Below are 16,616 nucleotides of genomic sequence, written 5' to 3' on the forward strand. Positions count from 1 at the left end.
TGCAGTGATTCTAGTATGGATTTAAAAGTGCAGGCCATAATAATGCCTGATCATTTGGAATACAATTGTGTTTATTCATATAATTGCATTACGAGATAAGGTCATGAGTTTATGCTTTTAGTGTGCACGTCATAATAACACGTGCAAAATACATGAAGAAATTACATTTTATTGTAAACAGAATGTGCATAACAATCTAAGGCAGTAATTAAATATTTCTACAAATTCATTTTTGGAACTAAAACAAAGAAATGTAAATGGCACTCATGAGTCTATAAAATAAATAAGCCACAATTTGGCGTATCAATTTGCTATCAGATTTGTTGGCACATTCTTGTCAAAACTGTAATTAAGTGTTTAGTCTGGCTTCAAAGTTTAATCAGATGTGAATTAAAGGAATGACAGCCATGAAACGATGCTGATTTAAAAGCCATTTAAACTAATTTATGAACTTTTGGCATCGGGTTAGAACAACAGTAAATTGCTTGTATACAGAGTAAATTGACGTGTGAACTTGTTTTATGTGGTTTTAATTGAAACTGATTCATGATTTTATATTTGCTTGACATTTGAGTTTGTGCGGAGAAACATTTTATGACTTTCACATGTGTCTGTGGGGAGAAAAGGTTAAACAGAACTGTTAATCAAATTCTGATAAGGAATATTAATCAAAACAAATGTGTGAGACTTTATCCTGAGAAAATCTATGTGAACAATTAACTATGTGCATCCCGAAACATTTAATATACTATCTATGTACGTGTTTATATAATAATGATACTAAAGAACATAACTATCTAGAATTATTGATATAGGTCCAATATCTAAAAGACACGAGGGATGTAGTGAATATAATCAACTGCCAATCATGCAGACCCCACATAGGCTCCGCCTACTCTAGTTAATGGGCATTACGCTCTGATAGTAGAAGTTAGTTAGACTGTAGTGTATTGAGCTTTAGAATAAAATGGATTAAAAACCAGGCTCCAGTTATTATACATATCCCTTCTGTAGGGTCAGTTTATACACAGTGTACTTTATCAGTACATCAGTATCAATGACAGTACATTGTCCATATGAAAATATTATCTCAAAATTTTCTAGGATCGCGTCAAATTAGTTGGACAAATGGCTTACCTTATTTTTTGACTGAGGAAGTTGACAAGTAGATTTCATCATAATTTAATAATCTCAATAATGAAAATCCAGTGGAAATTCATAAGTTAAAGCACAGCCTCCAGTTAGATGTATTTTTTTACGATCACTTTATATGCAAACAAATGTAACACATAAAACCTACACGTTGACAGTAAGAGAAAATAAATTATTTACCAATTTTACATCACCAATAAAAAATTGACAGTTTCAGTCAGCCATTTTGTTGTAAATTTTGGCGACATTAGTGACAAATACTAATAATTACTGAGCTTCTTGGGGAAAGTAAACATTCAGGTTGGTAAAATAACAAATAATGAAAATGATGGCCAAGTGATTAGTAAATAAAGACATAAATGGATAATATATTTACATATTTCCATTAGCAGCTGCACCGATGATTCATTTTCATCGTCAATGTCAAGGTTGTTTAGTGTCACGTGACTGAACCGGAAGTAGCATGTTACTTTGTAAACAGACATGAAATTATTTGGATTATCCAAACACTGTACTTTCGTTTTCAACTCTAAACAGCTAGAGTGTAATTTTCGTTTTCTTCCGCACGTATTAAGAAAAAGTGTCATACACAAACCCGTAGTTAATCAGTCGTTGAACTTGAGTACAAGTTGCACTGTTTCAGCTGGGAGAAAGAGCAGGAATACTTCAAGTAGATCAAGGTTGAAGATGGCAACAGCTAACTTGAAAGAGCAATATTTTGACTATTTTCTAGTTCTTGACTTCGAAGCAACATGTAAGGAAAATGAACAGATCCATCCACAGGTATTGTCTTGGAGTTCTTTGTTACAGTCACTTTTTTTCTATACAGTGCTTTAGGGTATAGCGGATTTTAGGGTATAGAGGATAGATTGATAAATTTTATATTTAGACTTGAATTATTGTATAAATTTTCATATCATTCTTTTACTGGCATGCAAACAGACATTCTGACATACATTTTAAATATTTGCTTGTTGTGTTATTTTTCATATGTCATCAAATGTAATATAAAGCTATCCCCTATAGACTAAATCAGTGTATATGTAAAAAAACAGGGTGAATGAAAAGTATTGAGTCAAAATTAAAAAAGCTGAATGTTTTTGAAAGGAGAATACATTATTATTCTGATTTATAGTAAAGAAATCTTGGAAAGTTTGTTAAGATGTGGATTTTAAACTAATAATAGAAAAAATGACCAAAACTATCCTGTACACCCTAAATCAGTTCATCTACATCTACATCTTTCACCCAACCGTCGATTTCCGACTATCACTGGGCGGCGCTGTCAGAGAAACAGTTGTTAAAGAACTGATATGTTACAATGTTAAAAGAATAAAAGCTAAAAAAGACAGTATGCTACAGTTAAAATGGGACAGAGGCAACAGAATTACATACTGACCACCGCCAGCCTCTCTCTAAAGATACTGAGACTGGGGCTAGATTTAACATGAGTTGGTAGGGAGTTCCAGAGTCGGATGGTCCTAGGGAAGTAGGAGTTAGAAAAGTACTGAGTGTGAGACATGGGGATTAAGTAATTTAGGTTTCTAGTTGGAATAAGATGAGATTGGTCGACTGCAACTGTCTGGGTCCTTATTTTATAAAACATTACTAATGAATTGTGTAACCTTCTATATTGGAGTGTATTCCATTCTAAGGTTTTCAGCATTTGTGTAACACTACTGGTGTAACTGTAGTCATACATGACGTACCTAGCAGCTGACCTTTGGACATTTTCGACTTTGCTAGTGAGGGTTTTTTGCCAAGGATGCCAGACGCTTGAACAGTACTCAAGTTGAGGGCGGACATAGGTGTTATAGGCAGCAATTTTGACCTTTTTATTATCAGTTTTGACATTTCGTTGTATGAAGCGAAGAGTGGAAGTTGCTTTGGAAGTGATACTGTCAATGTGTTTGGACCAGTTTAGATCTTTGGAAATGGTTATGCCTAAGTATTTAGCTGCCTCACAAGTTTTTAACTCTATGTTGTGAAGTTTGTAGGGGTAGACTACAGGATTTTTCTTTCTAAAAATTCTAAGGACTTCACACTTGTCCGGGTTGAACTCCATGGACCATGTCTTCTCCCAGGTTTCTAAACATTGTTCATATGTAAACAATGGCTTGGAGAGAAAACACACATGAATTTCTATAAAAGGCTGAATGTTTTAAGAAGAACAGATGTTTTCTGCCTGATATACTGAAAAAATCCTACTATTTTCATTTCTTTGAATTGGAATGGAGGAAAAATTAGTTAGGTATCCGCTATACCCTAAAGCACTGTACAAATAAATGTATCCCTCATCCCCCTCCTACCTCCACCCCCCAGCAACTACCACATTTCAAAAAACCTTCTTTTTTATTTTTCTTAATAGACCATCAAACCTACCCTTCTCATTTATAGATTGTTGATGCTTATTAATCTAATTTTTATCTTAAAAACTTCAGTTGTTCATGAGTATTGTGTCTTTATTTAGTCTGATGTACTTTCAATGTCTCCTGTTTTCCATTATGACGATAATAATATCTTTGCAAGCATTTTGAATAGTCAAGTGATTTGTCCTTCAGTTCTTGTTGCAGATATATTATTTTTTCAGCTATATATGTTAATCATTATTCTAAGTTCTTTCTTTGCAGGAAATAATAGAGTTTCCAGTTTTAAAGATAAACTCAAAGACTCTGGAAACAGAAACAACCTTTCATCAGTATGTTCAGCCAAGGGTTCATAAAGAGCTCACACCATTCTGTACCAAGGTACTTGATTAAAAAATTTAGTGTTTTGTTAAAGATTTAAACTTTTTAATTTCAGATGGAAAGAGCATGTAACTTATACAGTCAACCCTACATGTTAAGACCATCTTTAGAGCCAGGTGATGGTAGTCTTGGTAGTTTTGAGTTTTCACCATTCAGGCATTGACCATGCTCTTAAAAGCAAATATTCAAACTCAGCTGTCTGGTTTTTTTATTTGCCCCCTGAAACAGGGCATATTATGGGAACAAATGTGGAAGCTGACAGGTTGGTGGCAAAATGATTTTTCATGTTCAGTATCAGCATGAAACTCTGTAGTAAATGAAAAGAATGAAAAAGTTGTTAAACTGACCATGTTTGTTCAAAGGTATGAGAGTTATTCTAATTTGCAGCATGATATTTTTCTTAACATATCTAACTGCTTATTTCAGTTGACTGGAATAATTCAAGACATGGTAGATGGTCAGCCGCATATTGAAGATGTACTAAAGGTAAGAAAATATATTAACCTTTATCATGCTGGACATGATTGATTCTGCCTTTGCGACCAGTGCACATCCATATAGTCTGATCAAGATCTGCACTGTTTCACTATTCAGTCAGTATCTTTTTGGTAAGCACCCCTTTTAACAGCTAATGGTACTGTCCAAATTCAAAGATGGACAAGTTCATTATAGAAATTTAGCAGGATATTGGGTTAAGTTAGTAGACTTGTAATGACAGTCAGAAATTTCCGTTTGATTACATATTCTCAGCTTGTGATTTGGCATTCCCCAGAACAGAAAGCCCTGGACTTATATCAGCTATGTCAACATCCAAAGAACACTAAAACACCTTACATGAAAACTTTAATTGCATGGACATTTCTGATTGCCTTGAAGTGGTGTATTGAATTTATCTGTAAAATTTTAATTCTAAAATTGTTCATTTTCTCTGTCAGTTAAACAAAAAAGAAAGTCAAGCTTTTTATATTCTGCTATAAACAACTGTTGACATGCAGACCGGTAAGAGAACATCCAGTATAAAATTAATTATGATGTCAAATTGTCACAAGACGTCTTCTTCATTGCTACTTGGATGATTGAAATTCATCATAATTTTTATCATATAAGCCTGTTAGAATGATAATAATCACAGTCTTTTTGTGTTTTTGCTTATCGTCAGAGTTGTACAGTTCCGGTCTTTTTATGCTCTACTTTGGCATACTGTAAAATACTGTTTAATTTCGTGGGCATGAAATTTCGTGGTTTTGGTCAAAACGGCAATTTCGTGGGGATATGAATTCGTGAATTTCAACTTTTGAACATAAAATGAAAGGTAATTTTACTTGTTCATTGGGATTAAATTTCGTGGATTGACCCAACCACAAAATCCATGAAAATTAGTCCCCCACGAATATTAATGATTTCACAGTATTGGATTTTGATTTGTTTAAGATTTTCATATATCATCATATATATAAAGTATGCTTTATTCATGCTGTTTTGCATTTCAGAGTTTTGATAAATGGATGGCTGACAATAAGTTATTAGATGAAAATGTGAAATCAGTATTTGTTACTTGCGGTGACTGGGATCTCAACAAAATGTAAGTTTCGGCATCTTTATGCAATTCTGTATGCTAATAGGGAATCAGTCATAATTTTTGCAGTTTTCTTTTTATTCAAGACCTTAATTATATTGTATGTAAAGCATGAAATCATTAATATCTATGGGATATCTACATCAATCCAAGAAATTAAATCGCATATCAGGGCGTTGAATTCTTCATGTGAGGAAGCCATCCAGCTGGCTTATGGAAAGGTTGGTGGTTCTACCCAGGTGCCCGCCCATGATGAAACAATTCACAGAGAGGCACCTGGGTTCCTCCACCATTAAAGCTGGAAAGTCGCCATATGACTTACAATTGTGAAGGAGCAACGTTAAACCCAACAAAAAAAAAGTTTAAAAAACAAATTAAATCGCATAGAACAAACAAAATTCTTATTTATTTTGTCGTCAAAAGCTGAAATCTATGAATTCATATTGCAACGAAATAAGGAAACTTGATGCCTATGAAATTAACAGTTATCATGCTGGACACGATTGATCCGTGCAGTCTGATCATGACCTGCACTGTTGGCCATTCAGTCAGTATCTTTTTGGTATGCACCCCTTTTAACAGTTAATGGTACAGTCCAGATGAAAGATGGACAAGTTCATTATAGAAATTTAGCAGGGTAAGGATTAAAAGATACATATGAACATTTCCGGACTGAAAGTATCATAATTGACATATATGATATTCCTTAGGTAGTAGACAAGTAATGATATGCAACAATTTCCATGTGATTACATATTCATGTTATGTAGTTCAGCTTTCTTCAGATGTAAATACAGCTTAGTTTACACATGTTTTTCAGTAAAAACAGAGTTCCAAAATCACATAATATTATGGAAAATACATTATTAACCAGTTGTCATTATGGGCCCACTATCAAAGGCTGAATATACAGCTTTGATTAAGATTTCCAATCCTCCCTCTATTTATTATATTGTTTTTGCCCTGTCTGTCCATCCGTCAGGCAGTCCATCCATCTGTACCAATGATTCGACATGCAGAGTAGATGATCCTTATTTTTTAGGGGGTCAAATTATTAAAGATCAAGGTCACAGGGGCCAGAACATGGAAAACTCTTTCCAATCTGTAACTTGTGAACGACTAGGCCCAGATGTTGAAACTTTTTGGGATGATCTCTGTTGCAGCCAACCATCGGTGTCTCTTGGACTTTTGCTTCTGACCCCCAAGTGACTTCTTGCCTATTTCTACTATGCATTAAGGGAGACAAAAGCATCTTCTAGTTAAGAATACATAACAATCTTGTCCTTGTTTTCAAAGTGGACAAATAGAAGGAGTATGTTTTTTTTGTAACAAAAAAAAAAGATTTATTGTAAAGTTTGGCTTGAAAGGCAAAGAATCAAGATCATAATTTATGCCTATATCATTTGGGCTAATATAGTCTACAGATTGGTGTCTCTATGAATATTACACATCAAAAACAGTATTGCTATAAATTTTTACTTCCTGACAGCAGGCCCATAACTACACTGAAGCAAACTGAAGTTAGCACCTCTGTCAAAATTTCGAGAACTGCAAAATTTTGAAAATATTTGAAGGTTTTGCTGTGGTTCCATGTCTGGTTCAAAGAATTCATTTGTATAAAATTTTCGTTATTCTTTGCAGGTTACCGAAGCAGGCAGAGCATTTCAAGCTAGAAATACCAGGTTACTTCGATCAGTGGTTGAACATTAAAAAGGTATGAAAAACTAAAATAAACTATTTGTATTCTATACTGTAGATCATCCAAGAAAATACAAGTTTTACCTTGATATCTCTTAATGGGTAACTTGATATCTCTATGTGGTGCCTTGATATCTCTATGTGGTACCTAGATTTTTCTATGTGGTACCTTGATATCTCTATGTGGGTGGTACCTTGATATCTCTATGTGGTACCTAGATTTCTCTATGTGGTACCTTAATATCTCTATGTTCTACCTTGATATCTCTATGTTCTACCTTGATATCTCTATGTGGAGAACACTTCTTAGCAAGTGGTGGTAGGTTTGGGTTTCAGGTGAGGCATATATCCTTGGTAATTGACTAAAGGCATTATGTCATGGGCCATTTGCCTCCACTTCCATTTCATGAGGGGAAGTTGACAGATACTATGAAATCATTTATAAATCTTCTTGTGCACAAAATTTAATGTTTGAGGATTTATCCAAAAAAAAAAAAAGCATTTTGAGGAGATATGAATTTGTGGGAATTTACTGGTTTATTGGGGTTTAATTTCCTTGATTGATTAGATCAACTGTTATGGTAAAATCCATAAAAATTAATCCCCCACAAATATTAATGAATTCACAGTAGCGGGTTAATAATGTGAGTACTTATCTAACAGAAAAACAGTTGGAAAATGGTGTTAAACTCAAGCAAAAGAATTCTTGTCATAAACATCAATCTAAAAATAGAAAAAAAAACCTTTAAATGATTTCTAATCATAAATTACTTTATGTCCCCTTTCATGATACAGTATGTCTTGATGAATTTGATTCAAAAGGTCAAGGTCAGGTAAACAACTTTAAGGCCATTATAGCCAATTTGTTTGCTTTTGCCATAGTTTTGCCCCCATGATATGAACTTGCACACCTTTAATTTTTGGCTGGCTGCACAAAGTTATTGCCCCTGAAATAGTAAAAAATGCACTTTTTCACCTAATTATGTGCCTAGCTCAAAAAGTATTAGATGTAAATTCAGGAAACCTTGCTGGAGTCTTTAACATGATGTGACCTTGCACTCTTGGCATTCTTCTTGAGAATCTTAGCTCTTATTACAGAGTTATGGCCATTGATTTAGACAAAATAATGGATTTTTTGTTTGTGATGCTCATAACTCAAAAAGTATAGGGCCTAGAATAATGAATCCTTTTTATAAAATGTTTGTTGAGGCAATACCCCATTAAGACTGCAAACATTTGAATTATTGCCCCTTATTTGTGTCAAATGTACCAGTGGGGGCACGCCCTATGTCCTACAGACACATTCTAGTTTAGGTTATAGATTTTATTGTTTTAATGGTGAACAGACTTTTTTTCAAAGGGAACTGAAACTGGGTTTGTAAACACTTAAAAGAATGCTTCTGCAAACTTACAAATGTACAGAGAAAATAATTGGCCCTGATGTTAATTTACTGTAACAGAGAGTGATGCATATTTTTTTTCAGCCCATAATTTTTTTCATTACAGGCATATGCTGAGGTGACATCTACCTATCCAAAAGGGATGATGCCCATGTTAGAAGGGTTGAACATAACACACCAGGGCAGGCATCACAGTGGGATAGGTAAATAAACATGACTTTCTAGCTCATCGTAGCACAATGTGCTTGTAGGGAGCTTTAAAGATCACTCAGTCTCTTGTTCACAATTTCTTTGAAGAACATCTTAACCACAAAGCCAATTTAAAAATTGACAGGAATGCCCCTTGGGTGGTCCTCTTTCAAATTATTCAAACTTAGGTCAACCATGCAGAGTTCATGTTGCCATGGCAGCTAAAAGAAACATCTTTTAAAAAAAAGTCCTGCTGATAAACACTGGCCCAATGTCACAGCAATTTTCCTTGGGTGACCCTTTGTGAAATGTCTTCAGTTTAAAAACATGCCCCCCCAGGGGTAGATCTTGTTTTCTCTATATGATTATGTTGAAAACTTCAAAAATCTTCTTCTCTGAAACAGAAAAATTCCAGAACATTTTTCCATGAAAAACCTTCAAATTATTTTGATTTGTTTAAAACAATGTTCACCAGGGAGTCAGAGCTTGTTTTCTCTATTTGACTATATTGAGTATTTGAAAATCTTTGCCTGAATCCACTAGGGTTATTTAAAAATAATTTTAATTCCCAAAATGTCCCTTTGCCAGATTCCTTCAGACTATGTTGATTTGTACAAAAATATAATAGTACTAGGGGTGTGGCCGGCTTTCTATGTATGGCTATATGAACAGCTTAAAATCTTTTCTTCAGAAACAACTGGCACACTTTTAAAGAAATTCTACACAAATGATATTTGGGTGACCATCTACTAAGATGTCAAATTGTTTTGATTTGACAAAAATCATGGCCATCAGAGCTACATTGTAACAGTAGCAAAATCTTCAAATGACATTGCCTTCTGTAACTTTTGGTCAGATTTTGAGATAATTTAACAGACATGTTAGTTGGTCTCGCTCAAGTTTTATCAAATAGTTCTGACTGGCCCCTATCAAAGCTAAAAGTTGAAAAACCTTTAAACAACTTTTCATGAACCACTTGATGGATTTTCACAAAACTTTGAGTGTGGCAACATTGTATGACCCTCTCTCAGATATGTACAGATGATTCCTCCTGGCCTGTTTTAGTGGCTGCTAAAGCTAAAAAAACAGAAAAAAGCCTTTAAACATTTCTCCTCTTGAACCACTTGATGGATCTTAAGCAAACATGGTATGTAGCATCTTTGTTTGGTCTTCTCTCAAATTTGTACAAATGATTCTTCTTGGCTCCAGAGCTAAAAAAAGAAAAAAACTTCTAAAATCTCCTTATGAACCATTTTATGGATCTTCACCAAACTTGGTCTGTAGTATTTTTGTATGGACATCTGTCAAATTTGTTTATATGGTTTCATTAACCCATTTTAGGGACCACCAGAGCTAGAAATAGAATAACCTTTAAACAACTTCTTCACAAAAAGTGCATGGTGGATCTTTTTCAAACTTTGCCCTTCTCATATGTGTTCAAATGGTTCCGTTTGTTTCAGACTTAGAACATTCCACGGTGGCACAGTGGTCAAGAGCGTTAGGTCAAAGCTATTTTTTGTGTTTTGGAACAGATGGGTCGTGGCTCAGACCCCACTGAGATCCAAATTTTAAAAAAAACATTGTGGTTAATGCCATTGTGTCAAGGTCAAGGTCACAGTTACTAAAAATAGATTTTTTCTTCAATGTGACCATCAAAAAAGGTGGTTTCTGGCTTAAAATTTTAGTTTGGATTTACTTACTGTCACTGAACTTGATGTACAGCAAGCTTATCTGAAGACATAGCTTTGAATGATATTTAGGGTCACTGTTACTAAAAAATGAAAAATGGCTTTCACTCAGTATCTTTAGTTTGGGTACACCTGTTGTCACTAAACTTTGTGTATAGATAGCGCTTTTAACAAACACCAAGATTGGGAATGTATTTAGGGTGACTTGGTTCAGGGTCAAGGGCAGTAAACTGTAACTAAAAATAGAAAAATGGTTTCCACTCAATACCTCTAGTTTGGAATGAGATAACTTAACTAGTCTACTGAGTTTGAAAGTTCCTCTGTGACATAGTGGTCTAGAGTGTTAGGCTTAAGAGATCTTTTGTGCTGTGGAACAGATGGGTCGCAGTTCAAATCCCTCTGAGCTCCTAATATAATTTTTGTGTGTGATAAAAATGTTATTAAAATGCTATTGGGTCAAGGTCAAGGTCATAGTTAAAATGAAAATAGGTTTTTTTTTCACTTTGATCATCAAAAAGCTGGATTCCAGTTTATAACTTTAGTAAGGATCGACTAACTATTGGCAGACTTGATGTATTGCAAGTGGCTTTGGATTGTTTATTGGTTCACTATTACTAAAAGAAGAAAAATGATTTATGCTCAATATTCTAAGTATGGGTACACCTATTGTCAGCAAACTTTGTGTTAAGGTAGCTTTTATCAAAGGATCATAAATTACATATGGGAATGACACATTTACTCTTCTTATATCTGTACTTTTGAATGGCATGATTGGATACAATCAGATGTGTATAATAGAACATGACCCTTTTTAGCTCACCTGTCACGAAGTGACAAGGTGAGCTATTGTGACCGCTTGATGTCCGCCGTCAGTCGTCCGTCATCCGTCAACAATTTCTAAAAAAATCTTCTTGAAAACCACTGGGCGGAATTACACCAAACTTCACAGGAATGATCCTTGGGTGGCCCCCCTTTCAAAATTATTCAAAGAATTGAATTCCATGCAGAACTCTGGTTGCCATGGCAACCGAAAGGAAAAACTTTAAAAATCTTCTTGTCCAAAACTACAGGGCCTAGGGCTTTGATATCTGGTGTGTAGCATCATCTAGTGGTCCTCTACTTAAATTGTTCAAATTATCCCCCTAGGGTCAAATATGGCCCCGCCCTGGGGGTCACATGGTTTATTTAGCCTATATAGGGAAAACTTTGAAAATCTTCTTGTACAAAACCACATGGCCTAGGGCTTTGATAATTGGTCTGTAGCATCATCTAGTGGTCCTCTACAAAGGTTGTTCAAATTATCCCCCTAAGGTCAAATATGGCCCCGCCCTGAGGGTCCCAAGTTTTACATAGACTTATATAGGAAAAAAAGTTTAAAAATCTTCTTGTCTGAAACCACAACACTTAGACCTTTGATATTTGGTTGGTTGCATTGTCTTATGGTCCTCAACCAAAATTGTTCAAATTGTACCCCTTGGGTGAAAAGAGGCCGTGCCCTGGGGGTCCCAAGTTTTATATAGACTTATATAGGAAAAAGCTTTAAAAATCTTCTTGTCTGACACCATACGACCTAGGCTTTTGATATTTGGTATGATGCATTGTCTAGTAGTCCTCTATGAAAATTGTTTGGAAGCATAGAACACAACCAAGCAACATAATAACAGACTCGGTTTGATTGAGTCTGTTCATGAGAGGTAATGAAATGTGCAACACCTCTCAGACCCCCCAGCACCAGCCTTAGCGGAATTCTATCATGGTAAAAATGAATGTACTCAATGATCCCAAAGGACCAGCAAATATAACAAGACTGAGTACAAGCATGGGGAGACTTTTAACAACCGCTACACGGCACTTAAAGACTGACATTGTGTGTTAATAAAACCTGTGGAAAGATCTTTTGGAAGCATGGAACGTAAGTTTGATACCTAGTGCGAAATATGTTCTCTGTTACAATTAATGCAGCTAAAAGAAGTACATTTATGTCATGACTCAACCTGTAGTTACCTGAAAGAACAAAATTCTTTCTTGAGTATGAAATGTGTTTCTTTAATAGTATGAAATGTGTAGAACTTTCGAAAATGTTTTAGAAAATCTTATGAAATAGTATTGGTCTGTTTGTTGGTGTTTGTGTGTGTCTGTGGGAAGTCACAGATCTAAGAGGTTGAATTTTCTTGTACTTTACCCATTTTATTTCTTTCAGATGATTGCAAGAACATTGGGAATATTCTGGTAGAATTGTTGAAACGTGGATACGTTGCCAAGGTAACCGGATCTAGATGACAACAAAATCATAAACTTTGAACAGATTTGAAGTGTTCTATTAGGAACTTTGAAATTTTGAACAGTTATCAACTCATATACACTGCTAATACAGTGTAGTTAATATTCTTTATGGATGTATATTATGTTGCTTAAGAAATCATGTATCACAAATTTAATTACATGTAATTCATTAGTTTAAATGTGTATGGGCATAGCCTGAATGATATACATTTGAAAGACATGGCAATGATTTTATTAATTGAATAAGTAACTGCCAGGGATTGATTGTTTTGATTTTAACATGCCATACCCCAAAACCTAACGAGGTGTTTATGTAAGTTACGCAGTTTTCATTAATAAATTGCTGATAAAGATGTTGGGTTAATGTTTTGAAGAGCCAATTAACTATGATGTACAAACAATGATTTTATGGCATGGCAACATTACACTTTTATTATTGGACAGAAATTAGAATAAGTTTTTCGCCATTTGTCAGTGTAGAGCCATGACCTGCAGAACCATAAACCAATAAGAAAGTTGTGGTTTTACAGTACTTTCATAAGTATCATTTCTTTACCTCAGTATTATTTTTTTAAGATTAAAGAAAGAGTTTTCACATTGAATCTTACTGCCAGCATGTCTAGTATTTTCAGTTTATGTAAATAGTAAGTTTAAAATGGTTCTATTTAACACAGTTATGATTTATTAGCATACAGTTTCACGTGCTGATTATGAAATGGCATTATCTTCAATGTTTATATTCTGTTCATTAGCATAATAAATTAAACAGATTATATGTTTTACATGTTTATAACGCCATTGAGCTAATGTATTTTGTGTGTTTATGGTTTAAATATATTTCATTGCCTTTCTAATCAACATAAATGGAAACATCTCAATAACATTGCATGAACAAAAGTAAGTGAAAAAGGGTGTGTTATATGATCCAGCAGCATTATTAAATATCCCACCCACTTGTGTTTATAATTTGGGTAACAGTGTCACACTATTTGAGCCGAGCCATGAGAAAACCAATATAGTGGCTTTGCGACCAGCATAGGTCCAGACCAGCCTGCGCATCCGAGCAGTCTGGTCAGGATCCATGTTGTTCGCTAACGGTTTCTCTAATTGCAATAGGCTTTAAAAGCGAACAGCATGGATCCTGACCAGACTGCGCAGATGCGCAGGCTGGTCTGGATCCATGCTGGTCGCAAAGCCACTATGTTGGTTTTCCCATGGCATGGCTCATTTGATTAACATATCCTTATGGAGAAACCTTATTAAACCCCAAAGGCCACATCTTGTCAGAATGTTTGTCTGTTACGAAAACTAGGTTAAAGTCAAAGCTAGGTAACCAGAAATCAAAGATAAGGTCACTGGTTCAAATGATAGAAACACCTTGTTTACATTTTTAAGGCTATGATAAGGTCACTGGTTCAAATAATAGAAACACCTTGTTAACATTTTTAAGGCCATATGTTCTACTTGATTTTCATAAACTTTGTCAGAATGTTTGCTCTGTAAAATCTAGTTTATGTTCGAAACTGATTTATCTTATGTTAAAAAACTAGGTCATTTGGCCAGATCATAGAAATTCATTGTTACCACACTGAAGGTGATATTTTCTACTTGAATTTCATAAATCTTTATTAAAAGTTTGTCTTTAAAATCCAGGTAAAAATTTATCTGATGTCAATAATATGTCAGTAGATCAAGTCATAACAAAACGTTAACACTCAAGAGGCCTTATTTTGTACCGGAGTGTCATGAGACAAGGGCAGATAATCTAGGTGAATTTCGAAACCCAGTCAGCTTGGGTCAGAAACTAGGTAACTAGGTCAAATCATCAAAAACATATCCAGCATAACATAATGCCTTGTGTCCATCATAACCTAAGTCCATGGCTCCAAGGTAAAGGTGACAGGTTGTATTTCATGACATCGTACAAAACACTATTCTATCATTTATACTAAATGTTTTCCAAAGGATCTTCTTACAGATTTTATTGTAATGTTCACTATATCATGACAACGTGTTAAGGAAAAACAGCAGGTCCCTAGCTCCTAGGTCAGTGTTTCACTGAGATCGGAGGCTTAGGAGCTTAAAGGTTATATTTCTTGTTGTCCTGTATTTCATTCATCAATGGATTTTGGTATCCTTTGTTTTTCATTAGAACATGACGCACCGCACCTTTGTTTCTTGTCCAGATCTTTCATTATCAATAATAAATACTGCACCTTACAATCAATGTCTAAACAAGATTCAGGTCCAAAGATCTATTGTTAGTAAGGTCGCCCTTGCAAGGTAGACACTGTTGATAGCAGGCACACCTCCAGGAGCGCATGGTTGGCCATAGAGACAATACAAGTCAGACATGTGTTCTGTCATTAGATTCTGCTTGTTCATTTGTCTAAAACCTTAATGAATCGCCTATAGTATCAGACCTGTCCAAAAAATATTCTTACATCTTAGATGCAAGAGGTCGGAGGCATATAAATTTCGTTTTTATGCAAATCGCAGCATGCACCATTGTTGTTTGAGCGTAACTTTTACTGATATATCTAGATAATATTACAACCGTTTACCAACGGATGTTGACGCTTTAGGTAGGCATTTGATAACATGTTATGGACCAAATTAACTAAAAGTTATCAATTATTATGATTAAATAAGAAAAGTGATTTTATACTTATTGTTACTTTAGCGCCACTCTCAATATGTTGGCATGTCTTTCATGTTATGAATAGTAAATTCAAGAAATTATCCACACGTTTCGAAAATTATTTGCTTTATGATATTTTAACTCTGACATAATTGAGATATGGTAGGACAATATCTTACTCAATTTACGATTTCTGTCCGTTTTTACAATGTAAAAAAGATGTATATAATTGTTATGTTCTTATTAAATGTGTAAATATCAGTTTCGACACTTGATATTTAACCATACTTTATCTACATATCCGCATCGGATTTTTTCAAACATTTGGTTTAGGACTTAAAATAATAACATAATGTCAAAGCATGTTTCATTTTGTTGAAATGGTTATATCTTATAAATGACATGATACGAAACATATGAGGAATTCTATAAATATTGATATGACAGATGTTTCCAACATATCAAGGGGTAATAGAAGTTTCGTTTATTGTGTTATAGTTGAAATAGCACTATAATTTTTGTATTGTATATTGTAATGTAATTGAAATTAATTCCCTTTTACATTTTAGCTCACCTGCAATCAGGGAGAGCTATTGTGATCACTCACATTCTCCGCCCGTCCGTCTACACTTTTCACCAGACGACATCTTCACCGAAACCGTTTGGTGGAAGTCTATGAAACTTGCCTGGATTTTCCTTGCATGGTTCACTACCAAGGTTGTTCAAAGAATTCCATTCTATGCATAATTCTGATTGCCGTGGCAACTTAAAGGAAAAACTTTAACAATCTTCTATTCCAATACTGCATGGCACAGAGCTTAGATGTTCGAGTTTTAACATTGTCTAGTGGTCATCTACCAAAGTTGTTAAATAATGTCCCTTGCGTGAAAATTGCCCCGCCCCGAGGTTCACTTTTTCACATAGAATTCTATAAGAAAACCTTTAAAAAATCTTCTCTTAATCCGCAAGTATTTGGCAAGTAGCATTGTGTAGTAATCATCTGCCAAATTTGTTAAAGTTATGCCTCTGGGGTCAAAATTAGCCGCATTTAGAGGTTCACCTGTTTTACATAGGCTTATGTTAAAGAAACTTTGAAAATCTTCTTGCCTAAAACTTCGAGCTAGTATATTTGGCCTGGAACATTGTATAATGGTCCTTTGTGGTCGCACCGGTTCCACCCACGGGGTCATGTGTCTTCTTTGTAAAACATCAAGGCCTAAACTTAGGTATTTGGCATGATGT

The 16,616-nt window shown here is 34.7% G+C and overlaps 2 protein-coding genes across 7 annotated transcripts in view; one reads left to right on the plus strand and one right to left on the minus strand.

Annotated features, from left to right (window-relative positions):
- The window catches only part of LOC128555782 (uncharacterized), a 40,919-nt gene extending 39,292 nt beyond the window's left edge, over positions 1–1,627 (minus strand). For 4 of the 5 annotated variants that reach the window (XM_053539292.1, XM_053539290.1, XM_053539291.1 and 1 more), the window contains exon 1: positions 1,529–1,627. The gene's annotated coding sequence lies outside the window, so the exon portion shown is untranslated. The remainder of the gene's footprint in view (positions 1–1,528) is intronic. The other variant, XM_053539289.1, reaches the window with a different exon arrangement.
- Positions 1,615–15,393, plus strand: LOC123524042 (ERI1 exoribonuclease 3-like). 2 transcript variants are annotated; one of them, XM_053539296.1, is made up of 7 exons: positions 1,618–1,935; positions 3,783–3,899; positions 4,326–4,385; positions 5,390–5,481; positions 7,117–7,189; positions 8,680–8,776; positions 12,651–15,393. In XM_053539296.1, exons 1-7 carry the CDS (start codon positions 1,636–1,638, stop codon positions 12,728–12,730), a joined length of 819 nt encoding a protein of 272 aa, XP_053395271.1. In that variant the 5' UTR covers positions 1,618–1,635; the 3' UTR covers positions 12,731–15,393. The 2 variants fall into 2 exon arrangements, with proteins under 2 accessions (XP_053395272.1, XP_053395271.1); XM_053539297.1 differs by lacking the exon at positions 8,680–8,776 and having other exon boundaries at positions 1,615–1,935.
- The last annotated feature ends 1,223 nt before the right edge of the window (positions 15,394–16,616 follow it).

The sequence above is a fragment of the Mercenaria mercenaria genome, chromosome 3, assembly GCF_021730395.1.
Source record: "Mercenaria mercenaria strain notata chromosome 3, MADL_Memer_1, whole genome shotgun sequence".
Lineage (NCBI taxonomy): Eukaryota > Metazoa > Mollusca > Bivalvia > Venerida > Veneridae > Mercenaria > Mercenaria mercenaria.

Coding starts and splice junctions, on each gene's coding strand:
- LOC123524042 (XM_053539296.1), top strand. CDS start 1,636: ATGAAATTATTTGGATTATCCAAACACTGTACTTTCGTTTTCAACTCT. Junction 1,936..3,782: donor ATGAACAGATCCATCCACAG/GTATTGTCTTGG, acceptor CTTTCTTTGCAG/GAAATAATAGAGTTTCCAGT. Junction 3,900..4,325: donor TCACACCATTCTGTACCAAG/GTACTTGATTAA, acceptor TGCTTATTTCAG/TTGACTGGAATAATTCAAGA.